The sequence below is a fragment of the Gordionus sp. m RMFG-2023 genome, chromosome 3 (assembly GCF_954871325.1).
Source record: "Gordionus sp. m RMFG-2023 chromosome 3, tfGorSpeb1-WG-v2, whole genome shotgun sequence".
NCBI lineage: Eukaryota > Metazoa > Nematomorpha > Gordioida > Chordodea > Parachordodidae > Gordionus > Gordionus sp. m RMFG-2023.
Window position 1 is genome coordinate 21,494,945 of NC_088777.1, and position 27,107 is coordinate 21,522,051.

Genomic DNA, 27,107 nt, shown 5'->3' on the forward strand with positions numbered 1-27,107 from the left:
ATTCTACTTTGAATAATAAATACATGTTTTTTGATAATAATTTTTTAGTGATAATATTTAGTTGAGTTGATAATTTCACATTTTATAAAAAAGCTTGCTATATTATTAAAATTTTGAATAATTAACTTATAAAAACAAGAATTCTATAAATATAACCTTTTCAATCGTAGTGATGTATAATGCAATATACGTAAATTTTAAATAATATAAATATCATTATAATTTAAAATAACATGTTTTCTATTGCACTCTAATAATCTGTAAAATTTGGTATAATTGTGTAATGTAAATGATGTATTGCTTGATATATACGAGTATGACATTTAATAGCAATCTTGTTACTAAAACTTTAAAGAGAATTCTAAACATACGGGCTATAAATATAATTTCAACAGGATTATTAAATTAAAAATAGAATAAACTTTATGATCTCCCATACAAGTGTTTTCGCCTATGATCCGATAAATTATAGGTTTCTTAGAATTCTATAATATATTTTTTTAATCGTATTTTATCATAGATTTAAAAAATGATACTAGAAACAATATTTATATAGTGCAACTTGTCTAATGAGTTCAATCTAGGGGCATAACTATTTTGTGCAACATACTTTGTTCTAAACAATTTCTATTTATTGCCATTTATACTATTATTACAAACACATTGTCAATTCGAGCATCCAAATAAGCACATAGACAAGTCGCATTGAATTCGGATACTTACAATAAAACTTTGTGCCAATTTGCTACATAAAACCCTATCACACCAACCAGGGCATCTTGTTTTCATGTATTCATTTGCTTTTGAAATATCTTCTTCATAAGGGTAGCTAAAAGGTATAATTAAAAATGTTTAGGCAGTGTAATAACTAGTTCTAATTCAGTGAAAAATGAGAATACGTATTTTGACTTAAATTTATTAGCAAATAAAGTGTAATTTGTTTAGAAATATAATTTCGTTATTTTTGCCTCTTGCATATATATGGTTCTAAATATTTTTCAAATGGTAGTTCTTGAGACCTGGAAAAACTAGAACAAGTAGGGCTGAGTATCTTAGACAGCAAAAACCTAGATGGAATAATACTCAATCCCTGGGCTAGAACCTTTAGCTTGGGATTATATCTGTATAGAATGCCTTAAAATTCTCTCTTAAAAATGTCAATTTCTACAAAACATCTATTTTCCTGACTATGCTAAAAACTCTTTACTATCTCTGGGCGAAAACTATTATCTCAAGCAGAGAATATAAATAGAAGTATGCAGATCCAACTGCCAATCTATCCATGGTTTAGACCCTTACAATATTAATTGTTGTTTTTAAATAGTAAGAAAAAATTTTAAAATAAATTTTTACTCTATTGTTAATTATTATGTCTACTTTTAATAAAAAAATTTAAAAAAATTATTTTTTACTATTTTTAACCCATTAATGGTCAAGGTACCATATCTGCATCAGTTGTTATTTATTAATTTTTCACATATAAATTTTTTGAGCTGAAATAATTTCACATATGATTCTTATAGATTGTAACATAAAAAAAACATAAAAAATATTTATTTTTGAGTGCGCTAGATGCCACTGAAGTTCGACAATTTTGGACTATTAAAATGCTAAATGTTCTAGGCTCCCTTGATGAAAGAGTATTTTTTTTAATGCAATTAATATAAATTTATTTCTTCCTTAACCTATTCTAATTAATTTTGGCCCATCATTCTATCTATTTTTCTATTTATAATCATGTTTTTTACTGTTCCATTTATGCAACCGTTGACCATATAAGGGTTCAAAAAAATTTTTCTAAAAAAAATTATATAAAAAAATTTGCCATAATATTTAATTATAAAGTTTATATTCTTACTAAACAAAAATACTATTTCATCATAATATATTTATTATTTATAAAAAAATCTTGAAAAATCATAATTTTATTCTTATTCTCATTATATTTTTTCTTGGAATATAAAAATTATTTGTAGATTATTTATTATCATCTTATATCTGCCATATTTTTAAATAATATTAAAATATTATTATATCCCATGCTTTCCGATGAAGACCATGTATATAAAACAGTTCTAATTATACCTCCTAATGTAATGATCTAACTGAAACACCTAATCTTCCACTATATACTGCAGGGGAGATCGAAATCCAAAATCCAGCAGACATTTTTATTGTATCAGAAACCTCAATATCTACAAATCAAGAAAGCAAATTAAATTTTCCAATTTAGAATGGAGGAAATTTAATCCAATTTACACATCGAGACATACTGAAAATGACATTGAATTATTATTGAATTTCAATTTAATTTGATCGGAAAAACAAACTCCAATAAATATTTGAATTATTTTTTGATCAAGAAATGTATTCACTGCTTGTGGGTCACTTACATAATTATTCCAAACAAAACAATAGACCAAATTTTATTACAACCACCGAGTCAGATATGAAAAGATATATATGAATTCTTTTGCTTACTGAATATCATTCCTTACTGCAAGAACGAATATATTGGTCGAATGACAATGATATTACTACACCAATCGTTAGAAATTCAATGATACAACATACATTTCGCGTATTAAAAGGAATCTACCTAATAACTCAACTTTTGATGAAGAAGATAATCTTTCAAAAGTCCGCCTATCTTTAAATTTTCTAAATAAAAGTTTCAACAATTTTGTATATTTTAATTTATGCATAGATGAGCAAATGATACCGTACCGAGGAAAACATTACTGTAATATGTTTATCAAAGGTAAACCCATTCGATTTGGATATAATCATTAACCTCCCTTGCTTCCTCCGATGGATATATATTTGGATTTAATAAAATAAGACAATGGCTTGGTTGTTACAATATAAGTACCTTCTTTGCATTCTATTCAATTCGATATTTTTTACATCTATAAGGCTTTTATCGTATTTGAAGCATCTTGAATTTTTCGCAACTGGGACTATAAGAGAAAATAGATTTAACAATTAAAGTTAAGAGAGGATACCACCGATTTGAAAAGACATATAAAATATTTGTAATTCGATTGAATGATAGTTCAGTGGTGACAGTTGCAACAACATGTAAAGATCTTAGCCCTCAAAATAAAAATCTTAAAAGTTCCTAAATTTCCATATGGGTAGCGTTGATATGTGCGATAACCTAGTGTCAACATATTGAATAAATATATGAGGTAAAAAATGGTGGTGGCCTAAGCAATTTTATTGATGTAGAAGCAGTAAATTTGTGGAAGTTATGGAAGTGAATCCTGATGATAAAAAATCATTACTAACATTGATTTTATCGTGCCAATTTTTCTATGATTTCTTAGTTAGACTAAAATAAATAAAATTTGAAAATATCAAGAAATTTCATCGGCTGGAAAAAGTGTGACCATTAATGGGTTAATAAAATTTTATTTTTTTCAATTTATATATATTATTTTATGAATATCTTATATTTTTAGGTAACATTTTTAAATTTATCAATATTTTTTCAACTTATCAAAATTTGTTTTAATTTATCAATATTTTTTATGAACGTTTTAAACTTTTTGATATGTTTAATAATAAACAAATATTGAAATTTACATCAAAAAAAATTATTTTTTGGTCCTTTTGGGAAAAAATCCAACTATTAGAATTTAAGTTATTAACAGGGATGTGAACCAGAACCCAGACCCTGAACCCTTGTATTTTGGCTGAACCCGAACCGGGACCATTTTTGAAAGTGGAGGGTCCAAGGGTTCTAGGTGTCATAAAAAAATTTAAAAATAATAATACAATTTTTTTAAAAATAATACAATTTATTTTAAATTTTATTAACTTTTTTGTGGAATCATTTATTTCATCTTCGCGTTATTCTTTCAATTTTCTTCCTGGACTTTCATTTTATTTAGAGATTGATATCATAAATTATTTTCCAATATAATAATGTTTTATTATGTAAATTTATTAATATGCTATGTTATAGAAATACGTTGATTATTTTGAAAGTGAATTATTTTGCAGTACAAGAAATAATATTTTAATTTAAATGATAATGCACAACACGTTGGTCCTCAATTTGTATGATGCTAGAATGATTATTAAGTTTGAAAATTTCTGTAATTATTTTATTATAGGAGCATGTGATGTCATTTTGTCGGAAGATGATTGATGCCAAATAAAGGACCTTACTAGTGTATTAGTTCCTTTAAAAATAACATTAAGATTACAATCAGAACAATTATGTTAATTAGATGCCGATTAGATTTAGAAAAATTTACAGTCCTTTTTATACGAAATATTAGAACATGAAAAATCGAGAGAACAATATTTGCAAAATAGTGTTGTATACGCTTCTATATATTTAGACCCTAGATATCAAGTTTTATTGAGTACTGAAAAACAAATGGCTAGAGACCATCTTAAGGATTTATGGCATAAGTCAAACTCCATTATTTACAATATATTGGAGGCTATGACAATACCTATTGGTTGTAGTGATAATAATAATGATAGCAACATTGATGATCTTGAAATTTTACTTTTAGATAGATAAAAAAAAATCAAATTAGATAGAAAGGAGGATCAAAAAATGTCTATTGCATCTTTAATAGTAAGGTTCTCAGAAGTTAAGAGAATAAATAAGGATATAAATATTTTAAAATTCTGAGAAGAAAATTCTTCAATATATCCAGAATTATATATCTTATCTAGAATCTTCATGGCTGCACCGGCGACACAAGTACAATAATTTTATAAAGATAACTCTCTATTTTAGGTAAGGGTAGAACGTGAATTAAAATTTATATTGTCTACTTTACGTGGAAATCTTAAGGATGATATTTTAGAAGATATTATGATTGTGCGAGAATAAAACATTTAAAATATAAATTATTTCATTTTAAAATTTTTCATTTGTAAATTATGAATATGTATATATTGAAGTATAATAATAAATAAATAAAAAAATCTTACTTTGAGTCATTATTTTTATCCCTGAACCCGGACCCGGTTTCAAATTTTATTCCTGTACCCGAACCCTTTTTTGTAGAAGGGTTCACATCCCTGGTTATAAATATGACAATAAATATAGACATCTTTTGGCTAAATTTTATTCTTCCTTAATTTTAAAATTAAATAATTATAATGTAGTTCTGCTTCAGAAAAAAAAGAAGAAAATTTAATAATATTGTGAATGATAAATTTATAAATTAGACTTGCCTTTTAATAATATAATCAGGGGGGGGGGGTTGATCGATTTTAAAAAGATTTTGATATAGATCAAATGTTCATATTTTGCAAGTAAAAGTTTTGAAATTAGATTTATGTTTAAATAATAATAATTAATTCTTAAATTAAAATATTTAATTCTTAGATTATATTTACAATATTTAATTTTCAAATTATAATTAAATTTTGTAATTTATAATTAAATTAATGTTTGAATTTTAAAAGATCTCGCAATTACTCTAAATTTCATATTATTTTCTTATAAAATTCATATCTATACAAAATCTCGTACCCACTTCTATCATGTTAAAATGACTGCGATTCATTTAAAAATGCTACATCGGGCCTAAATTTAAAAAAAATTGAGCAGCAATTAAAAATAAAAAATTTATTAAAATGCAGGGTTCTAATAGAAAACACTGTCCGATCGGGAGAGTCGTTTATAAAAGTATTAAGATTTTCCTGGAGGAGGAGTGGCTTTGAATTCTGTTATATTAAGATTTTATAAAGTTAAAGTTATTAATCTTTTATTTTTTTGAATATAAGTTTTATTGTATCGAAGTTACAGTATAAAAATTTATAAATTTATCATGGAGTTTCGAAGCCTCGAGATACTGAATAGATTCAATATATAACCAGAAATAGATATATGCTGCGATGTTATCGACGATAGGTAGAAGCTTATTTCATTCTTTACGAGTTTGAGTTCGTCAAATATCAGCACAATTAAAGTACAAAGAAATAATTGAATTGTTATGACATAACTATACAAACGACGAATCATGTTACACGGATATCAAAACAATCACGCTGACGAATTGGTGAGGTCGACGACAAGTGTGTAGTGGAAAACAATATCAATCCAATAAAGGGATGGAGCATAGGTTTTTGGTTTGCACCCAGTGAAAATCCTGTCATGCAGACGCTGCATACAAGTCATTATTTTTTTTTTGTAAAAAAAATCCACTTATGAATTTTGAAAAAGGTTTGGCATGTCTAACGATATGCCTTATAACAAAAATAGACATATATGTGAATTAGCGACTTTTGCGAGATCGTCATGACGAGAAAGAGAAATATGTTGAACGAATATTTATCGGCGCCGATATTAGACTTTTAGAAAAATATCGGATTTTTTATTTTTATACACATGTTTTATTTTATTTTTCGATATTCTTTATTTATTTTTGAACTTATTTCCCTCTCTCGTAAATCTTCATAATTCCCACAAAAAAGTATCTTTATAATAAAAAATGTTTAATGTTTTTTTGAATTTTTTAAGATAAAGAAGTAAATTATAATAATAAACTAATAAAAAAGAAAATTATCCAAAATTCTTGTGTATTTTTATTTGTCTCTTGTTTATTAAATTGTTTTCATTAAGAAAGAACATATAGTAAATAGAAACCATGCGAATTCAAATTTTATTAATTAACAAAGATATCAATATAATATCTCAATCGATCCTCTTGATTATTGGAGGGTTATTGTTCAAAGGTTTTCAACTTTGAAAAACCTTGCATGTATATTTGGCATCACCTGCAACTAGTGATGTTAAGGTAACTAGTTACCTTTTGGCTAAAAAATAACTGTAACTAGTTATATTTTAAAAATTGTAACTAGTTATATTTTAAAAATTGTAACTAGTAACTGTAACTAGTTAAAATTTTTGAAATGTAACTGCCAAAAGTAACTAGTTACTTTTAAAGATATATTCAAATAATTAATTTTATTTTTAATATGTTGTGATAAATTAATTTTAAATTAAATTTATTAATTTAAAATTTTGTGAAAATGTCTGATTGTTCCCAACAATAACACAAATACTTATATGTATGGCAGATGTGCAGGGATTAAAATATTGTCAACCTCTAAAGGATACTATATTAGCTAGTATTGAAAAAAGGTAACTAAAATCAAATAATTATTTATAAATTAATAATATCATGTCATAGGTTTAATAATCTTTATGATAATGACATCATTGCTGCAATTCTTCACCCTTTATTTAAAACTGACTGGCCTTGAATAAGGCAAGAAAAAAATAAAGCAAAAAAGGAGGAAATTTTAAATTTAATAAATACCTTAATACCTCAAAGTGAATCCCAGACGAATGAATCATGCTCAAAACCAACATCACTTGATATAGTTGGATTTTTTGACCTAAAGCGCCAAAATATTCTGGATAATGAACTTATAGAAAACTTTATCAAATCTAATAACAACACTTTTTCTTTATATAACGATTTTCCAAAGTTAAAATTAATCTTTATTAAATATAATGTTGTTCTAACATCAAGTGCTCCCGTAGAGCGCTTATTCAGTCTAGGTAGCTCATTTTTGGAGATAAACGAGCACGTCTCCTAGATAATAACTTTGAAATTAATTTGTTGTTAAAAGCAAATAAACATTTATTAGATTTAATTTTTATGAAAAATAAATGTTTTTTTTCAATGCAAATATATATTTTTATGAAAAATAAATGTTTTTTTTCAATGCAAATATATATTTTTATATTCGATGTAAATATTCAATTTTGCGATATTTTTTTATATAAATAAATTGTATATTATTTTAAATAACTGATTATACTTTGTTTATCCTAATTTTTTTTATATAAAATAAATGCATTCAATAAATAAATAATGCGCATATGAAGGATGTATAAAGTAAGTAACTAGTTATTTTTGAAAATAACTGTAACTAATAACTAGTTACCTTTGTAAAAATGTAACTAGTAACTGTAACTAGTTTTTTGCCAATGTAACTAGTAACTGTAACTAGTTATGTTTCAAAAGTAACTTTTAACATCACTATGCAACAAATGCTCCATCAGAATCAGTCTTCAGCATAGCTGGTTAGCGTTGTTAAACGCTTTTATTTGAGTCGATTTTTAAAAATGGCTAACTCAATATTTTAGTATGAGCAAAACTTTAGACTTGTATAATTTTTTTCGGATAAAATATCTAGTCCAACCCTTTTAAAAAATCAGCTCAAATCAAGCCGTTTAACACCACAGAAGATACAGATCGTCTTCATAGGAGAAACTCATTATCACTTAAACTTGAGGCTCTTATCTTTATAAAGAAAAATAATCAATATTAAAATTTTAATTAATTGATATATAATTTGTTCTTTTTACTAGTAATAATATTTATTATACATAAAATTTAATATAAATATATATAGTGTGCTAGAATACAAATTTATACTTATTTGTTTTAAGTATAAAATAAATAATGAAAATTCTGATCATCATTAAAAAAATATAGAAATATATGTATAATTAATCTTTAAGGGATATTTAATAAAATAAAAATAATCTTTATAAAAATGACTTGGTGTGGGTTAAAAATTTTAAAAGAAAGGCTAGATGGATTTCAATTATAGCAACTCATAAATAGGCCTCACATATTATATCCTGAATGGGATTATGAAGGAGACGCAGATCATATAAAGCCATTGACAGAAATTTATGCCCCCAGCTTACCTAATAATTCGGGAAAAGAGAAAATTGCCAGTTGATCAAAGTTTACAGAATTAAAAAAATGCAAATTTATTAGCACCCCCCCCCCCCCCCCCAAAACCCATTTTTGGTGAGATAGAGGAGTTATGAGGTGGAGTAGTATCAATTTTTATTTGAAACTTTTGGAATTTTTAATGGAGAGGTATCTCTCCACAATGATATAATCGTATCCTTTATCTACCTTGAATTTACGTTTTGTCGTTGGGACCCAGTTTTTCTGAGAACTGCTTCATCTAGTCTATTAACTTTAAATGAAGACTTGCTAGCTATTTCAATATACTCCAACCAGGAAACTAACATTTATAATGACTATAAATGATTTGTCCGATTTCAATATAAAGCCTTTAGAAAAGGTTGAATACTATTTATAATTATTTAAAGTAATGGTTTAGTTTGGCGGACAAATCCATAAGAAAGTAAGTTGTTATCTATATTTACCTATCTGTATTTATCAAGGAAAAGTATTATAAATGTTGTAATATTCAGATGAATAATTTTAAACAAAAAATGTTTATATAAAATTAGAAGAATTATTACGATATTACTTAATTTCATATTATAGACTATGTAAATGAGGATTAAAGGAAAGTATATTTGATTTTGTGGATATAATTCACTTTTCAATTTTGGAAAGAATTCTTTTTAAATTTTTATTTTAGCTTTAACCTTTTAATTTTTATGTCTTATTATTTTATAATTATGTTGGAGCATGTAATAAAGTGCTAGTAAAATTATTTATTCATATTTATATATATATATGTTGATTATTATTTTTAGCAACCTAATTTTATAGGTTACAAGGTTTTTCAAAACCTGACTCATTAAAGTTTCTTAATGCTTGCCAAAAGTTCTTATAGTATCTATTTCAAACTATTGTCAAATTACCCCAATCTTGCTTATAACAATAAATTATTTATGGAAAAATTAATGTATTCCTTCTGCACAATAAGCCAAGATCATCTATAAAGGAATTGTGTGATCCAGCTATAAAAGTGATTATAAATATGAATAAACCAACCAACAGCAACAGAAGTTTTGAGGAAAATTCCTTCGAGAATTCTATTATATATTCTTCAAGAGGAACTATCTCGAACTTTTTCAAATAGTTTATTTTTTTTAAATTATCTAAAACATTAAAAAACATGATATTTAGAATAATATATTCTTACGATATCATTTATATATGGCGTAGCCATGATTTATCAGGGAAGGGAGGGGAGGATTGGGGGAAAAAAAGAATAAGAAAGAAGATTGATCAGTAAATACGGTATTACTGTAACATATATATACTTTTTAAAGGTGTTTGTTTAAGAAATATTAACCTGGGAAAGAAATTGATAGGATACTCGTGTAATAAATGTAAGAATGGTGATAATTCTTTATCCAAAGCCAGAACCTATTTGAATAAATATATACAATTATAAATATAATTCTAGGCAATTCATCCAAAAAAAGAAAAAACATATATAAGGAATATATGTAAATTCTTACATGTAATTTTAATAGAGCAGAAAAACTCAACCTACATGTTCATAATATCACCTTCAAAAGATGATTACCCAATGGTCGCTTATCATGAATTTTATAAGTCACTGCATAGAACTTCGCTATTGAGACTAACATAAAGAGAAAAATTAATATTCATTTAATTATATTCCTTTTGAATATTATTAATCCTTTTATGTTGGAAACATCTTGGATGTTACATTATTTATTAAATTTACCCATGAGTTAGTGTCTCTCGATTTGAAAATTTTGTCGTGATTTTCGAATAAATTAAACAATTTTTTGTCCAAAATTAATGTGGGCTAAATTTAAAAAATAAATAAAATATTTATTTTAAAGATTTTAATATAGGGTTTACTTACTACCTTAAGATACGTAAATTAAAAAATTATATATTAATCGATAAATAAAAAATCCCTGTGATTAAAAATAAATATCTCAAAAATGTCCCTGCCATATGACCTAGGTCTCTCCTAATCAAAAAAATGTTCGTGTTCTATATTGCTCTAATGATTAAGGCACAGACAGATTGCTAAAACACTTAGAGAAGGTCTGTATTGGACGGGTTTTCGGCCGCCCGCCCGCTCATTGTAGAACAGGCATACAGACAGGCGGACGGGCTAAAAAATTTTAAACTATGGGCGGGTAGATGGGCGGGTTAAAAATTAAACAATGGTCAAGCTGGTTAAAAAATATAAATTTTTGTTATTTAAAATCCCTTAAGTAAATATTAATAAAAAATTGATCTTATAAACTTTTTTGGATATTGAAAATTAAAATGTCTTTTTTTGGTATCTTAAGAACCTTTTTCTTAAATTAAATAAACTTCTTTGTATATTAAAAATTAAAATTTCCCTTAATCGTACTGTAATAAAACTAAATAAATTAACTTTTTTGGATATTGAAAAATATAATTTCTTTTTTGGGTATAATGAATATTTCTACAATGTATTGTTTTATTTTAGTGATGATTGTTCATTTTTATATTTGCCTTTTTCATTTTATTTTCTAATATAATATAATATATAAATTTTATTCTTTATAACATAATTTTTTTAAAAAAAAAATTTCAATATAATTTAATTTTTATTTTTAAATATAATTCGAATAAAAAATATCTATCTAAAAAAATAATAAATAATTTTAATAAATTAAAAGAAAATGATTCAAATTAAACTCAAATCTTCAATGTGGAAACATATTAAAATCATTTTCGATGAAAATGACAAGACTAAATTGGATTCGCTGCAATGATTGCAAATCCATCTATAAATATAATAACAAAAGTGGCACATCCTTCTTCCTTCGGCATCAATGTTCATCTGTAAATTATAGATTTGATAGATAATAAAAAAATAACCGGATATTACAAAAATAAAATTCAATTGAACAAAACGATAAAATCGGGTCCAATTGCCAATTTTGTAAAATATTGTGCTAGAGACATTAGGTATTTTAATTTTTATTAAATTATTCTTTAATCTTCTTTAGGCCATTTCAAGGACCTGTATTTGTAAATCTTTTATAAAGATTGTCAACTATATGGAAAATTGGATGTCGAAAAAATTATTCCATGCCCCACAGCAGTTAGCAGGCACGTATCCAAAGTTACTGAGGATCTTAAGGAAATATTATTTCCCAAAATTGGAGAAATGATAAAAAATTCTATTTGATGTACTACTGATATGTGGTGTGAGGATTTTACTAAAACCGATTACATATCTCTATCAATCTATTTTATACAAATTGTAAACTAGAAAAAATATTTCTTTTTATTTCGCAATTTCAAAGAGGAAAAAAAGTAGGGGGAGAATATTTTTTAAGAATTATTAAAAAAAATTTAAAATTAGGTGTTCCCCGAGAATATTTTTCCAAGCTCATATTTGTAACGGACCAAAATAAAATATCAAAAAAGCGACGGAAGGCTAAACTTTTTATAAAATTTATCAGGTAAAATTATAATAATTTTTTAAGGATTCATATTTAAAGAACTATATTTTCCTTTTATTTTTTCAAATATTAGATTTAATTGACTAAACTGTTAAGCACATATATTGAACAAAATAGTTCGCAAACTGCAAAATCGTTGACCAATAATTTCAAACAAAGTGGCAATGTAAATAATCTGAGCAAGACGTTACAATAAAATATTGATATAAGATGAAATACAAAGCATAAGATGCTACAAAGCATTTATATAATGTATGATGAGATTTTTTTTGTTTTTACAATCTCTTGATATGATTGAAAAAATGGGATTTATGGAAAAGATAATTTGGAGCTATATAAAGATACAACTAATGCTCTTACACTGCAGGCCTACACTACTAAACGTTTTTATATGGTATGAAAATTAATATTTTTGGAATTATGCACCTATTTTCTTTTTTTATAAAAAAATTAGGTATAATTAGACCTGTGTGCCACCGGTCAAATACGCCGCCGTTTGACCACACCGATGCCGCCGGGGATGTAAAAATTCGGCGGCGTGATACACATTTTTTATAATTAAAAATAATATTTAATTTATATATTTATGATTAGTAATTAGAAGAAAAATAATATTAGATATTTTTTAAATTATTAAAAAATGCGATTTTATTTTTTAAAATTAATAAATATTATTTCCTATAAATTTGATTTGTAATAAGATGATTAAGCTAGTAATTTACATAAAAGATATTGAAATATTATATATTTTATTCTTTTAATTTTTGATGTTTCAAACCTTTTGTATAGACCCTCAATTATTAAATATGGAGTAATACAATATTTTCTTAATGCAATCTATAACTTATCATATAAAATTTATTTCTTATCATAAAAGGAAATTTTAATTAATGATTTTTATTTTATTGCCATTATAACATATATGAACATAGCAGGACTAAAACAATTATAATGAATGCAGCATTGCAATACCCTGTAACAAAATACAGTATATTTTTGCAAGCAAAACCTTTTGCATGGAAACATTTTTGGATCATTAATATTAAAAACTGACATAAATAATAAAAGATGTTGCTACAGATAGTCTTTTGTAATATATGCTTGCAAATAGCACTTGAAAAAGATGGTGAGGATAAAATAATTAATATTTGTGAATTTTTTAATTAGTTATCCAATCAAATCTTTTTCAAAAAATATCAGCTCATCAAACATAATAACATTTACTTGACAAACATCACTTATCATGTCAAGAAGAAATATCTAAACAAGACGAAAGTTGCTTCAGAATTCGATTATCTTAAGTCATTGGCTAACAAACATTCATCTATTCATAAAAATAATCTGGAACAACAAGACTATATAAATAGTCTAGAAAAAGAGTGTTATTCATTATTTTCGCCTTATAATTTTGAGATAAAAGATATCTTAAATTTTTGGAAGATAAGAACATTGGATCTGCCTAAACTTTCAATATTATCTAAAAAGGTCCTGTGCGATCCAACTACGAGCACACCCAGCGAGCGTGTATTTTCCATAGCAGGGCTCACTCTGAACTCTAAAGGATCATCATTATGTCCTATAAATCTAAATAAAATAATATTTATACATGATAAATATAACTTAATAAAATCGTTAAATTATAGTTAAACATAAAGCATAAATTTTATTTTAAAAGTGTTTCCTGAATTTATTTTAATTAAAAAATTTAAGTTATTTAACGCCGCCGCCGATTTTGGCGTCTAAATCGATTAGCCGCCGACAGCCGATCGTTTAAAAAAAACACCGCCACCGATAATGCGGCGCACAGGTTTAGGTATAATCTTATTCTATAATATGAATAAAATCAAATAATACGTATATAATGTAGAGAAAAACAAACTGCGAAAAAAAATAGCTATTTAATTATGCTACATAAAATTTCAACTTTTTAATACCAAAGTTCAATAACTGAGGATGGTTTTGCCAAAAGTAAAAATACATATCGAAAACATGTTGGATCTGATATAACATATACGTGGATGAAAATCTGATTTAACACATTTCCCCAAAGCAAAGAGAATCCATTTAAATAGTATTGTTAAATTATATAATTCGCTTAGCTACTTATTAAATGTAATGTTTGAAATAAATAGCATCCGCGTCAAAATTAAACCACAACAGATGGGAGGATGAGGTTGTTACAGAGAGCACCGTACCTAATGACATAAGAAAATATTTAAATCTTAAAGTAACCAGTTTTGATATGTATAATTTAGCAATTATTGGTTTCACTTTTATTTAAGGATCGCATTTGAGGAAGAGGATATACTTCAAAATGGATATCCTACTTGGGTGGAAACGACAAGAAAAATATTTAAAAAACCTATCAAGATTATCAAGAAAAATATTGGCAATTCCTATAACTAGTGCTTCTTCTGAACGAGGATTTAGCATTGCTGGAAGGTTTATATAACAAAGAAGAATGAGTTTGAATCCAGAAAATGTGAATTCATTATTATTTTTGTATTATAATTACATATAATATAAATTTTATATTTATATTTTTTCCATAAATATTTTAAATTAATTATCCATAATTTAAATGGAATATTTTTTTATGCTTAATATAGTAATTTAATTAAAAAACTTTTTTTGTAGAGGTGTAATGCTGAAACTGAATTATTTCTTTTATTAGATGCTTAAAAAAATTGAAAGAATGGCCATAATTAAATTTTATAATGGCGGGTTTGGGTTAAAAAATTTTTAATAATGGGCGGGCGAGTAAAAAATTTTAGACTAATGAGCGGGCGGGTAAAAATTTTTAGCCCAATGCAGATATTTATTATAGATGTATCCAATCGCATTTATTTTAAATTGATGATTGCCTATGTATTTTTTATAAAAGCTTAGGCAATTTTATCGAATTTAAATCAGGACTTGTAGCAGGTCATTTTAGTAAAACCAAACCGTTGTCTGATGCAAAAAAATTGGTTAGTTTTAATGTCCAAGCCCATAACATAACACTTTTTGGAGATTTAAGGGTCCTTTTATAACAGTCTGATTTAGTTGGCAAGTCTAAATGAAAAACCTATAGAATTAAACTTTCTATTCCTAGTACTAATAGAATGAGCAATGAATTCCAATCAAATATAACATCATTGATACATGAATGCCTATTTTCTATCAAAAAAATCTTTAAATATATCATATCTCATTGAGTTGTTTTCCACCACTTTTCACTGAGTACTATCAAATTAAGTATTTCTGAATATTATGATGCAAATAGTTTCACCACTAATCATCAATATTTCTGAAATTATTGCCAGAGATCCTATTTTTATGAGATATTAATTTTTATATTCCCAGATTTTGGGTAACAGAGTATTATTTACTCAAAATGTAATTTTGAAAAATAATTTAAGCAAAGCACTAACAAAAGAAGGACAAACATAGAAAAAGATGATAAATCTGAAATGGGTAAATTAATGTTAATCATTCTGACTAACGAGAAGGCGCTGATTTTGATTTGTATACTATTTACTAAAATTTAAACATCTTTAATAATTGATATAATTTATACCCTTAATATAGATTTATAAATTAAGAATGAAATTTTATGTTGAAAAATAATAGTTATGAAAATAAAATTTATGTCGATCTAATTTGATTTAGGAATAAAAGTACAGCAAATTTAATGGGAATTCTAAATAACTAAGTTTGGTAATCTTTTTTAAACTATAAAAAAGAGAAAAAATAAGTTATAATTAAAATAAAATCAATTATTTTTGTCATTTATATTTTTTTCTTAATTGTCATCTATTATAAAAACATTTTTACGTAGTTGATATTTTAAAATATTCATTTGCTCTATGGAGAAAAAAATTCTAATTTCATACTCTATAGTTTTGTCATTGCCATATTTCCATATCATTATCAATTTTACAAAAGATGAATTCGTATTCTATTCATGATTTTATATTTAATTCTTTTAGTAATAAAAAAATTTATAATTGTTTCTATTTTCTTTCCTTTTTAGTCATTAATTTTATAAAAGATTTTCGTTCTCAGTTATTGTGATGATTTTATGAAGCCGATTGACGTTTAAATTAATCACCGCCATATAAAGTTATTTTACTTGCAAGAATTATTAAAAAAACACATTTACAATTTATTTTAAAATTTAACTTATAAAAGAATTTAAAACAACATCATATTTTTTTCTTTACAATTTGTTTTTTTTATAAAATAAATTTTTATCGATAAATTAATAGACTTTTCTAATGAATTAAATAATTAATAATTTATTTGAGTAGAACTTAAGATTTAAAGGTATATACTAATGCCTGTACAATTGTTATTCAGATTATGATAATTTTTTTATTCTTTATTTTCTGAAATTTAAGTTTTTTTTTATATATGAAAGGTTCGAAAATAAATGACTCTGTGAAATCTTTATTTAAATGTCTATTATCTATATTAAAGATGAAAATACATTTATTTTTCTAATTGCATTCACGATTTCGATTATAATATAAACAAAAAATATATCTATTATATAATAAATTAAAGTAATTATCTGTTCGATTAACTGAATCTGTGAACTGGCTTAGGATATATAGACCGATATTGATTTTTTAAAACATCAAAGAATTTTTCAATGGAGTTTTGCGGGGATAGTTTTATGATTCTTATAAGTAAAATCATTTTATACGGAGGAGGATTAATTTTAACGTCAATGTTTCATAAAATTGAACTAATGCTGTAAAACACCTCAATTCAATATTATATTTATTTAAAATGTAGATATTTGGAAATTTTTTTACTTTAGTTAAGGATCGAGCGTTTCCTATATGAGAGGCATTGAATGCATTATTTTCGTCTACACTTATACCACTATTGATATCATAAAATCTTTCATTATTCGAAATGTTTATATTTGTAACACTTTCTAAGATTTTATTTTGAGAGTTTTGGTGAACCATCGATTTGAAATCGCTTAATCCTAATTGAGTCTCGATATTGTTTTGAACGGTTTTGGACACGAAAATAGATACGTTGTACTTTGGTAGACGTTGATCATCGCCTATTAATTTCTTTTGATAATGGGGGAAAAAATATCTAAGTTATGTAACAAGTGGTATAGGCTTAGGATTGGGATGATTAAATCAATTCTATTTTGGCTTGTATTTTAAATAATTATTAGCTTTGGTTTTAAAATATAAACATTTAATAATAAACCATTTTACGGAAAGTACTCTATCAAAATTTATAGATATTGCTAATAAGTTATAATTAATTGCTAAATTTTATCATTATAAATGACTTTATATTTTGTTAATCTTAAATTAATTTTTTTATTATCTCCTATAAATCATTTTTAATATTGATAAAATATAAGGAGATATTTAAGAAAATCTTTATAATTATTTCCGCCCTGTTTATATATTGATGAAATGACAGATCACTTTTTTGTATATGATTACTCCGCAGCCCTTTTCTTTAAAAACATTTGCTGAATATTTAGCTGATATTAAGAATTCAGATGCAGTTTATTACTATTAATTCTACATAAAATATAATTTAATTAAAATAACTGAAAATGATAAATATTATTATAAATTATATGCTCAGAATTGAATATTATAAATGGGCAAATATTAAATATTGACATAATGATAAAATACTTTTTAGTAAATTTAATATTTATAATTCAACAATAGTTTATTCATAAATTTCACAAAAAAAGGATGTTTATTAATAAAATGAATGCATGTTAAATAAATATAATAGAAAAATTATGTTTGTTAACCCTAAGGTCTGATGTAAATTTGGCCGCCGTATTTCTAAAAGGTTTATATATTATGCCTTATAATTAAATATATTCGGCTATTTTTTTTGTCAAAAAATTACATTTATTTAATTAACAAATTTTATCTCATAATTTATAGAAAGATATTTTATAGAAGAATGTAAACAAACATAACATAGCATACAGGGATCCGAACCTGAACCATTAAACCGCTAAAAACCGGTATTTTTTATCAAATCTAAACCGATAAAAAATTTCTAGCCGAGCCTAAACCGAACCGCTAAAATGCCTCTGAACTGGTTCGAGTCTCATGCTTATAAAATAATGTGTAAGTTATTACTAGAATATTGCAAAAATTTTAATTATATTCGAATTGCTTTAAAGATTATTGTCAATCACATTTGATTGATAAGTGTAAGTCATAATTTTATAAACTTTAGTATATTGCCATACATCATTTTTTAAATTAAGCTTATAAATTATAATGCCTAGAGAAAAATTAATTCCAATATATAAATTATTTACATATAGTATTATAAATGACATATCAAATCTGATATCATACTGGCAGAGCCAGCTACCCAAGTTAGTGTGGAAAGATATTTTTCAAGAATTAAATTTATATCATCTCCTTATAGATGTAATTTGAGTGAGACGAATTTTGAAAATATGTAAATTGTGCGGATTAATAAAAAAAATTTAAGTAATTGTTCATATTAAAATTAATCATTGATATTTATTTGTTATATTTATAAAAATATTATTTTATAATGTGCAATTAATAAAAAATGTTTTATGTATGTGTTTTTTATTTGAATTATGAAATAAAAATTTCCCTATACATAATTCGAATGTAAGTTTGAATACAAAATTTAGCGGTTCGAACCGAACCGATATTTTTATTTATTGCGAACCGAACTTGAACTGTTATTTTTATCCGAACCTGAACCGAACCGATATACGTTTCGGTTTGGATCCCTGATAGCATATTAATAATAGATAAATATCCTAGTTCAATTGCATTATAGGAAAATTAATTTTTAGAAACTCCTAATTTTATGATCTTTTTATAATTGTAATATTATATGATATATTCAATTTTATTAAAAAAAATATATAATTTAATCCCATTATTATTAGTAATTTACAAGATTCAAATCCATATTTCTATAAAAATAAATAAATAATATTGTGTTATTCTAATTTATTATGTTATGACTATGAGAAAAAATTTTAAAAAAAATATGGAAAGAAAGAAAAAGGAGGATTTGTTTTTTTGAGGGAGAATACTACATCAGTGAAAATGAATTAATTATCCAGGCATAATTTGCCTTAAGAATAGAGCGATCCTTAGTCTTAGGTAAAAGCCTTAACGCCAGAATTTTTCTTGATCTGACGGTCGATATCTTTAAAATATTAGCCAAATCCCCATATGTTGTTAAGTTGAGCAAATGATCGGTACAAAAATGTAATTTTAAGAATCAGCGCTGTCGATTCAAATTTGCTTTCTGATTAGAGAGTTTGTTAAAATTGGAAGGGTTGTGTCCAGGCAAGAAACATCCCATATTAGAAACTTTCCTTGTGACCATAAAATTCGCATGATTCCACCAGGATGTCTACCATTGGGAAAGAGATTATAAGGCTCCAATAAGGGAGGGAAATTAGCTGATCTCAGTGCAAGAGATATGACTTAATTGCACTGCATGTGCTGGTTTGCCGACCGGGATTATGATTACAATGTAAAGAATGCAGCGCCATACCATCATTATCAGTGTGACATTTGCTGCATCTATATCGTAATGAGGAAGGAATGTTAAGCCTGTTATATAGGGTATAGCTGAGTTCGTAGTTATCCAATTCAAATTTGAGATTTTAGATGGAATAATTTCTAAAAATTCATATTTTCGATCCTTGGTAAGTTCAATGAATGTGGATCAAGTCAAAGGTGAAAGACTCGTCAAGAGAGAGCTGTGCGGAATCGTTAGAATAGAGGCAGTCAGAAAGGGCGTATCTTTGTCCATTTACACAAAGACCATTACCAAGAATTAAAGTTTCTGCACTGAGAACAAAAACTTTTATTTAACATTATATGTGTGGCAATAAATCCAATAGGATGAATATAGGTTATAGTAATTTTCTAATTACCCATTAGTATTTTTATCATATCAACTGAAAATCACATCTAAACAATTCGCATTAAGAAGTGCCAATAGTCTATTATGTGTATGATTAAACCTGTTGGCCATCTTTTTTAATGCAGCCATTTAACAACTAATTAATATATTATTCAATCTTTCAAATTAGTAGCTATCATATTATCACGCTATATCTACATATAATTCCTAAATATTGGTTTACTATGCTTATTTATAAGTTTCGGTTATGTCAGGAAAAATTTGCATGGAGTTGACAAATTGTTAGATGAGGATTTTAATAATGGAATGCTATATCTATTGGATTTTAGCAAGTAACGCTATATCTAAACAATTAGCCTTTCTATAGTCTTTGGGCATGAGTATTAATTTCAACTATCATAATATTTCGCATTTTATTTTAATATTCATCAAATCTTCAGACATTGGTTTATTTTACTAGTCGTATTATATAGTCATGTAGCCTTCAATAAGATTATAATTTGGGATGGATTTCAATTATTTTAAATTCTATATATAAACCTTTAAGTTGAATAATGCTAATATGTATTCTAAAATTTAATGTTGCTTTATTATTTAAGTATTAACTTATTATAATATAAAAGATGAAAATAAATTGTAAATTAAAAAACTTTTATCAGACTCTGAGTATCCAATCTGAAATTGAAATCGCCAAAGATAAAGTAAGGAATATTAGTCGATTCCATTTTGTGGCAGTTAAATTCAGAAATATTCATTTTGGAATTTGAATTCTCGATTCTTAAAGGAAAATGTAGATGTATAAAATTTATTTTAAAGAGTAATTTTCCGCCATCTAGTAGGGGTGGTCAGCGTTTCAAAATGATATCATTAATTCTGCTCAACTATATTTATATAAAATGAGTAAAATAGGAAATCAATCATGTGGCATAATACCTCTTACTAGTAACCCTAGTGTGGTAAACTAATTTATTTTAAATAAAATATATAAATTGAATATACTGACCTATTGAGAGTAAACTCCAGAGCATTATAACGGCATGTGGTATAAAAGGACGGAGACTAAATTCAATATAATATATTTAAATATATATTGTGCATTATTTAAAAATGAATTATACACTATATAATCATTGTCAACAGGCCAACTCAACAGGGGCTCCGGTAAGGTCTGAGCCCCATGGCGGTCACGATTTTCATTCTTTAAAACTTTAACGGGCGGTAAACTGGACTTTTTTATGTAATTTTGTTTAAAAAAATTATCATTCTAATTTATTCAATCTTTGGATTTGTTTTTAAAAAATAATAAATCATTTTCACTCTCTAAATCTAATTTTAAATTATGCTATGCAAAATAATATAGAGGCAATAAAAAATGGGCAAAAAATTCAAATTATTAAGTATAGCCTGGCCAAAATATAAATATAACTAATCTTAAAGCTAGTGATCTGCATCGGGCCAATTTTTTCAAGCCGGGCCCGAATTTTTTAAAAAAATTTTCCCAGTCCGAACCCGATTTTTTATTAGCTATTAGTTTATTTTTTATATATAACATTTTGCATTACAAATATCTCAATAGACAATTTATTTAGTATTTAATTATCTATTTAAAAAACTACTATCAGAAATAACAATAAACCAAGCAAATAATAATTATAATATTAAATTACACAACTATAAATTAGCTTCATATTTATAATTATCATTTAAAAATTAAAGTTTCAATTTCTGGTTTCTATCTATTTCTTCTAATAGCCTTGCAGTCTTTGTAAAAGTTCGCTCTGAAGTTGTGGAAGTTTCAGAAATTGTTAAAATCTTTCTAACCAATTTTGTCATCTTTGGTAATATTAACTTCACCATTTTAATATATCTTTTTCCGGATCTATATTTTCTCTTTTATATGCATATAAACTTCAAGCTCTAATCAATAATTATATCCAGAAGAAATTATTATAACATGTTATTTATTCATTAAATTGTGTTATAATCAATTTTTATACAGTGAAAACAATAAAATTAAAATACCTTATGAATTTCATATAATTTATTTTATGTATAAGTGGAGGGAGCGAAAATCATGGCGCTAATAAAAAAAGCCAGGATCGGACCTGGTTGTCAATTAATAAAACGATTCAGTATGCCTCAAAATTAAGAAAATCTAGAGGTTGGGAAACCAAGCTTTAAAAACAGAAAAATCTTGAGATTGGGATTTCAATATCTAAAAATAAATAATCATTTAACCAAGTCTACGTTTAAACTATATTTTTCAAAATGTCAAATGTTATCGATATTTTTATATTAAAATTTTAAAAGGATGGCGTTGTGTCGCTACCCTTACTATTTCGGCATGTTAAAATTTTTTTTATATTTAATGCTCAAAAAAGTTTTGCTTAAATACAAAATATTTTAGGAGTTTCAAATAAGTGTAGGGTTTCTAAGCCCGCAGAAAAAATAGCCTAGCAAATTAAAAATTGCTTATTTGAGAGAAGAATTGAATAATATTTTATTAAGATGTTAAAATCAACAATGCAGTTCGGCTTTTTATATTTTGAATTAATAATACATAAAATGTGCGTAATGTAGAAATATATAATAATCTCTTTCCCTCTTTCTCTCATAATTCTTAAAAATAAATATTATATTTGTACCGTTTTGATGGCGATTATATTTGAAGCATCATGAAACATATGAATGTTGATGAAATTAAACGCGTTGGTTTTCGAAAATCGCCATCGAGTCATGCAGAATCCTTTCCTTGACCATTTTTCCTAAAATCCAAATCGAAATTTAAAAAATGTAACGGACTTCAAAAATGTTAGGCCACCACACAGCTTACATCAAAAATGCTAGACCATATTCAATTTTTTTATGTTTAAGTAAATTATATTATCGTCTATCATTTTATTTCAGTCATATTCTTAAATTTTTAATATAAATTACAATTCTGAAGGTCTCCTGGAATTCAATATTTATGAAATGCGACCCCTTATTAAGTTCAACATGATATGAAAGAAATTTCTGGCAGAAAGAAATTTTAATATTAAATGATCATCTTCAGAGGAATCATAGAAAGGTATAATAATGGTAAAATAAAGATAATTAATAAGGCTGGAGGTCTAAAATCAAGCATATTGAAAGGTTAAATAAAATCACATTGGATGATAGGTTACAATTCAATAGAAATTCATTCAGAATGAAATTGGATACTAAAATCAGATATATGTTAGTACTTGTTGATAGATAGGCATTCAATGAGCAATCACAAAAATTAATAGATTCGCATTCAAAGTTTATTTTTTTTTAAAAGGAACACGTTCATATTCGTAAACGCGCCTTCATTCATATCTATAATTCTATGTTTTTTTAAAAATGCATTTAATATTATGGCAAATGAAATGCCACAACTTTAGCTTATTTTTAGTGGAAAACTTATGCTAGGCAATTAGAGTTTAATACTAGTCCTGAAGTATCTAACTCTAGGCTTTTCTACCGATTTATTTAAATATGATATAAGTCATTTTATTACTTCGTTTTGTGGAAACTTTATTAATGTAAGGGATGTATATATATAAAAGCAGAAGTAGAGATTAATCAAAAATGAAACTGTGCTGGAAAATATCTGTAGTAAACAGCAGGCTGACAGATTATTTAAATTTTTTAATAAAAGTTTTGCTTAACCTTTTTAAATTTAAGGGGAGAGGAGCGGAGAGGAGAGGAGCGGAGAGGAACGTCAAAAAAAATGAATAAGTCCAAGTTCAAAATTCGTCTAAACTAAAAAGGATTGATTTTCATCATGTTTATCAAAGAATGAATTTTATTCATAAATTTGTTTTGAATAAGTATTTATTTACAACACTATTTATACAATGTATAAAAGTTAGATATAAATAATTTGTAATAAATGACTGAAGCATAATATTAATTTCTAAAATAATTAATAGATAACTTACCTTGAAATGCATGAAAAACAAAATCTGGAGGCTCAAGGAGGCTGCCCCGTCCGCTCCCTCAATCACAAGGGTCTGGATCTGGTTAACCCACCATCAAAAAGAATAAAAACCAAATAAAGCTTCATTTATTATTCATTATATATAGTAGCTAAAGATTTTTTAATAAATATGATTAAATATATTAATGAGATGTGATTAAGCAAAATCATTTTTTTTAAAAAAGGATCCAATAAAATTGAAAGAAAATTAACCCAGTTAAAATAAATAGCATGAGATAACGTAAGCGGATATATTATTGGGTAATATAATTGAATAATATTGGAAGTAAACAATAAAAAAGTATTACATTTGTTTCATATATAATAAATATATTGCTGTTATTTTATAATATGGGTGAGGGTTCATAAGGGAAGCCTTTTCCTCCAAGGAGAGGTGGCAAGGGTTCAAATCCTGTCGTTGGCAAAAAAATTATTTTCTTTTTTGTTTGATACCGATTTTTTTTAAATATTACGATAGTTAATGGTTAAAAATTAAGGTGGCCGATCATTAATGATGGTGGTTTCTAGTTTCTAAAAGTAGCTTTCGTTATTTTATAAAAAAAATTATGCAAAATATATTTATTTAAAGATAAATATTTTGTTTTTTAAGATTATAGCTATTGGTTTGTTAGATAAAAATATATTTAATTTGTATGTTTTAATTTTTTTGTTTATAGTATGTATAATAGATGCACCGAAACCGATACTTGGCATTTCAATTATAACCGATATTAAAAAATGACAATAATTTTTTATTGTTTTAAAACTTTTAATTCAATTTACATGAATAAATCTCATAAATTAATTACAAATGATAATAATGGTTAATTATTTATTTGCTTATATTCAATAAATATTAAATATTCGTTCTTATTTTATGGTATCAGCAAATATGTATTAGTATTGGTGGTATCGGTTTTGTCATCGGTGCATCTCTTGTATACTTCTCAAATTTTGGAAGCACCCTAGCAAAACTGCATTAATTATACTTTAAAAAATCTTTTCTCTTGCTAACGATTTTCACTGCTACCCAATTTATTAATCTTTTATTATTTTTACAAACTCTCAACCCTTATTATTTTTTTTATCAATTTCAATCTGTTTATAATTAAAAGACTTACGCCTGGATAAAACTCAGGAGGAAATTTTTCTTTCATAATAAATTCCACGTTCTCTATATTGCCGATATTAATCTGAAATCATTGATTCATTTATATTTAAAATATCGCGGTTAATAAATTTTTATACTTGTTTTCTGCGAAAAATTTCGAAATGTGATTCTGTTTTTTACATTTATAAAATTAAAATATTGTATATGAACATTTATAAAAGTTATATAAAAAAAATTACTCTTGAAATTCCATATTTCTACTTCTTGAATCGATTTGTGAACGAAATAAAAGTTTCCAAGTGCCTAAAATAAGATACATAGAAATAATGATGTTACGGCAACTTTAAAAACACTTAAGTTCGAAGAATGAAGACAGCAAATATTTTGCCTCGGAAACTAATTATATAAATTAGCAGAAATGGTCAAGATAATTTTCTGAGATTGAGCCTAACGTTAAACCGATTTTACCAGTATATATTATATTTCTGGGTGTGGCCGATCCATAAATTTTTTCCCGATATTCATATAAAAACAATACCGGTCCAATATTTTTATTTACCAATCTTTGAACCAATGTCATAAAAAATTAATATCTATGTAAAAAAATAAGGGAAAGCAAGAATACTTTAACTTCCATATCTCATGACCAAGGCAATATTTGGTGCATTATCACGAATGATTAAATGCAATTTATTTTATTTTTATTCCCCAAAATAAAATATTGGCAATGGTTATGGCGGAATGTGAATCGTTAAATATTTTAAATCCTTTTCTAGTTGCAAATAATATCGCAAAAAAAAAATATCATATTTTTAGCAAAGCTTTCTTAAAATAATTATATTTTTATTATTACAAATAAATTTCTTTTAAAATGATTCTTTTTTAAAAAATATTACAAATATATTGAATCTTGATTCATTTTCATTTATCATTATTATGAAATGATCAGTGTTGTTTAAGTAGCTAATTATATTTTTGCGAAAATATAACTGTAACTAGTAACTGTATTTTGGAATGTATTGACAAAAATAACTGGTTACATATTAAAATATGCTAAATAATATATTTTAGAAAGTTTGTTTAATTTAGAAAAACTTATGGAGTAGCAAATCTTAGAAACAAATTTTGAAAATAATTAATTGTTAGTTAAATATTTGTTAAGCTCAAATTTTATGAAAAACAAATATATTCTATATTTTTCGGTGCAAATATCATTATATTAAATATTTTCATGATTTTTAAAACCAATACAATATGAATTATTGGTTAAAACTCAATACAAACCAGTATCAATTTCAGAAAAAATATAATTAAGAAGCATGTTATAAATTTATAATGCGAAATTCAATCTTCTTTAAGGATTGAGTTAATTTTTCAATGATTTCATCAGTGCTTGGTGTCAATTAATCTCTATGTGCATTAAAAAAGGATGCCCATTCCATTCAATCAATCAATTTCAGATATAAAACTTCTCAGGTATGTTAAATATTCTTTCATTGGTAAAAGTATTAATGAGTATAATGCCAAAATATCGCAATGATTCTGCGGTAATAGTATTTGCAAATTTGTAAATGCTGCCTGATAAATCAGGAGCCTTCATTCATAGGAGATAAAAATATGAAAAAGAAGGATAAGGAGATTTATTTCAAGGTATTCTTCTATTGATCTTACATTAATATTAAAACAATGGACTTGCCTTTCTCCGAGTCTAGGTAGACAAATATTAAATTCATAGAATTATGTTTTTGAACCATCAATAACATATTGTTTATAATTCGTCATATATGTTTTGCTCTGATTTCATTAAGTTCCAATACAATGCTTTTAGCTATTCTCATGGTCTCAATTAAATCGATGTTTTAAATATATTACACAAAATAATTAAACAATTT

General features: G+C 25.4%; 1 protein-coding gene across 7 annotated transcripts in view; it reads right to left on the reverse strand.

The window, feature by feature from the left end:
* LOC135926412 (inositol polyphosphate-5-phosphatase A-like) overlaps positions 1 to 27,107 on the reverse strand; it is an 88,135-nt gene continuing 61,028 nt past the window's right edge. Inside the window, exons 5-17 of one of the 7 annotated variants that reach the window (XM_065462283.1) lie at positions 25,455 to 25,518; positions 25,353 to 25,384; positions 25,226 to 25,297; positions 22,765 to 22,884; positions 21,240 to 21,347; positions 21,123 to 21,178; positions 20,770 to 20,896; positions 16,999 to 17,268; positions 10,465 to 10,548; positions 10,063 to 10,136; positions 724 to 829; positions 423 to 485; positions 7 to 374 (exon numbers count right to left, since the gene is read on the reverse strand). In XM_065462283.1, coding sequence (XP_065318355.1) covers positions 342 to 374; positions 423 to 485; positions 724 to 829; positions 10,063 to 10,136; positions 10,465 to 10,548; positions 16,999 to 17,268; positions 20,770 to 20,896; positions 21,123 to 21,178; positions 21,240 to 21,347; positions 22,765 to 22,884; positions 25,226 to 25,297; positions 25,353 to 25,384; positions 25,455 to 25,518 — 1,209 coding nt within the window. In that variant the 3' untranslated portion in view covers positions 7 to 341. Of the gene's footprint in view, positions 375 to 422; positions 486 to 585; positions 617 to 660; positions 830 to 5,906; positions 6,140 to 10,062; positions 10,137 to 10,464; positions 10,549 to 16,998; positions 17,269 to 20,769; positions 20,897 to 21,122; positions 21,179 to 21,239; positions 21,348 to 22,764; positions 22,885 to 25,225; positions 25,298 to 25,352; positions 25,385 to 25,454; positions 25,519 to 27,107 lie in introns of those variants that run through there. The other 6 variants (XM_065462288.1, XM_065462285.1, XM_065462286.1 and 3 more) reach the window with 6 other exon arrangements.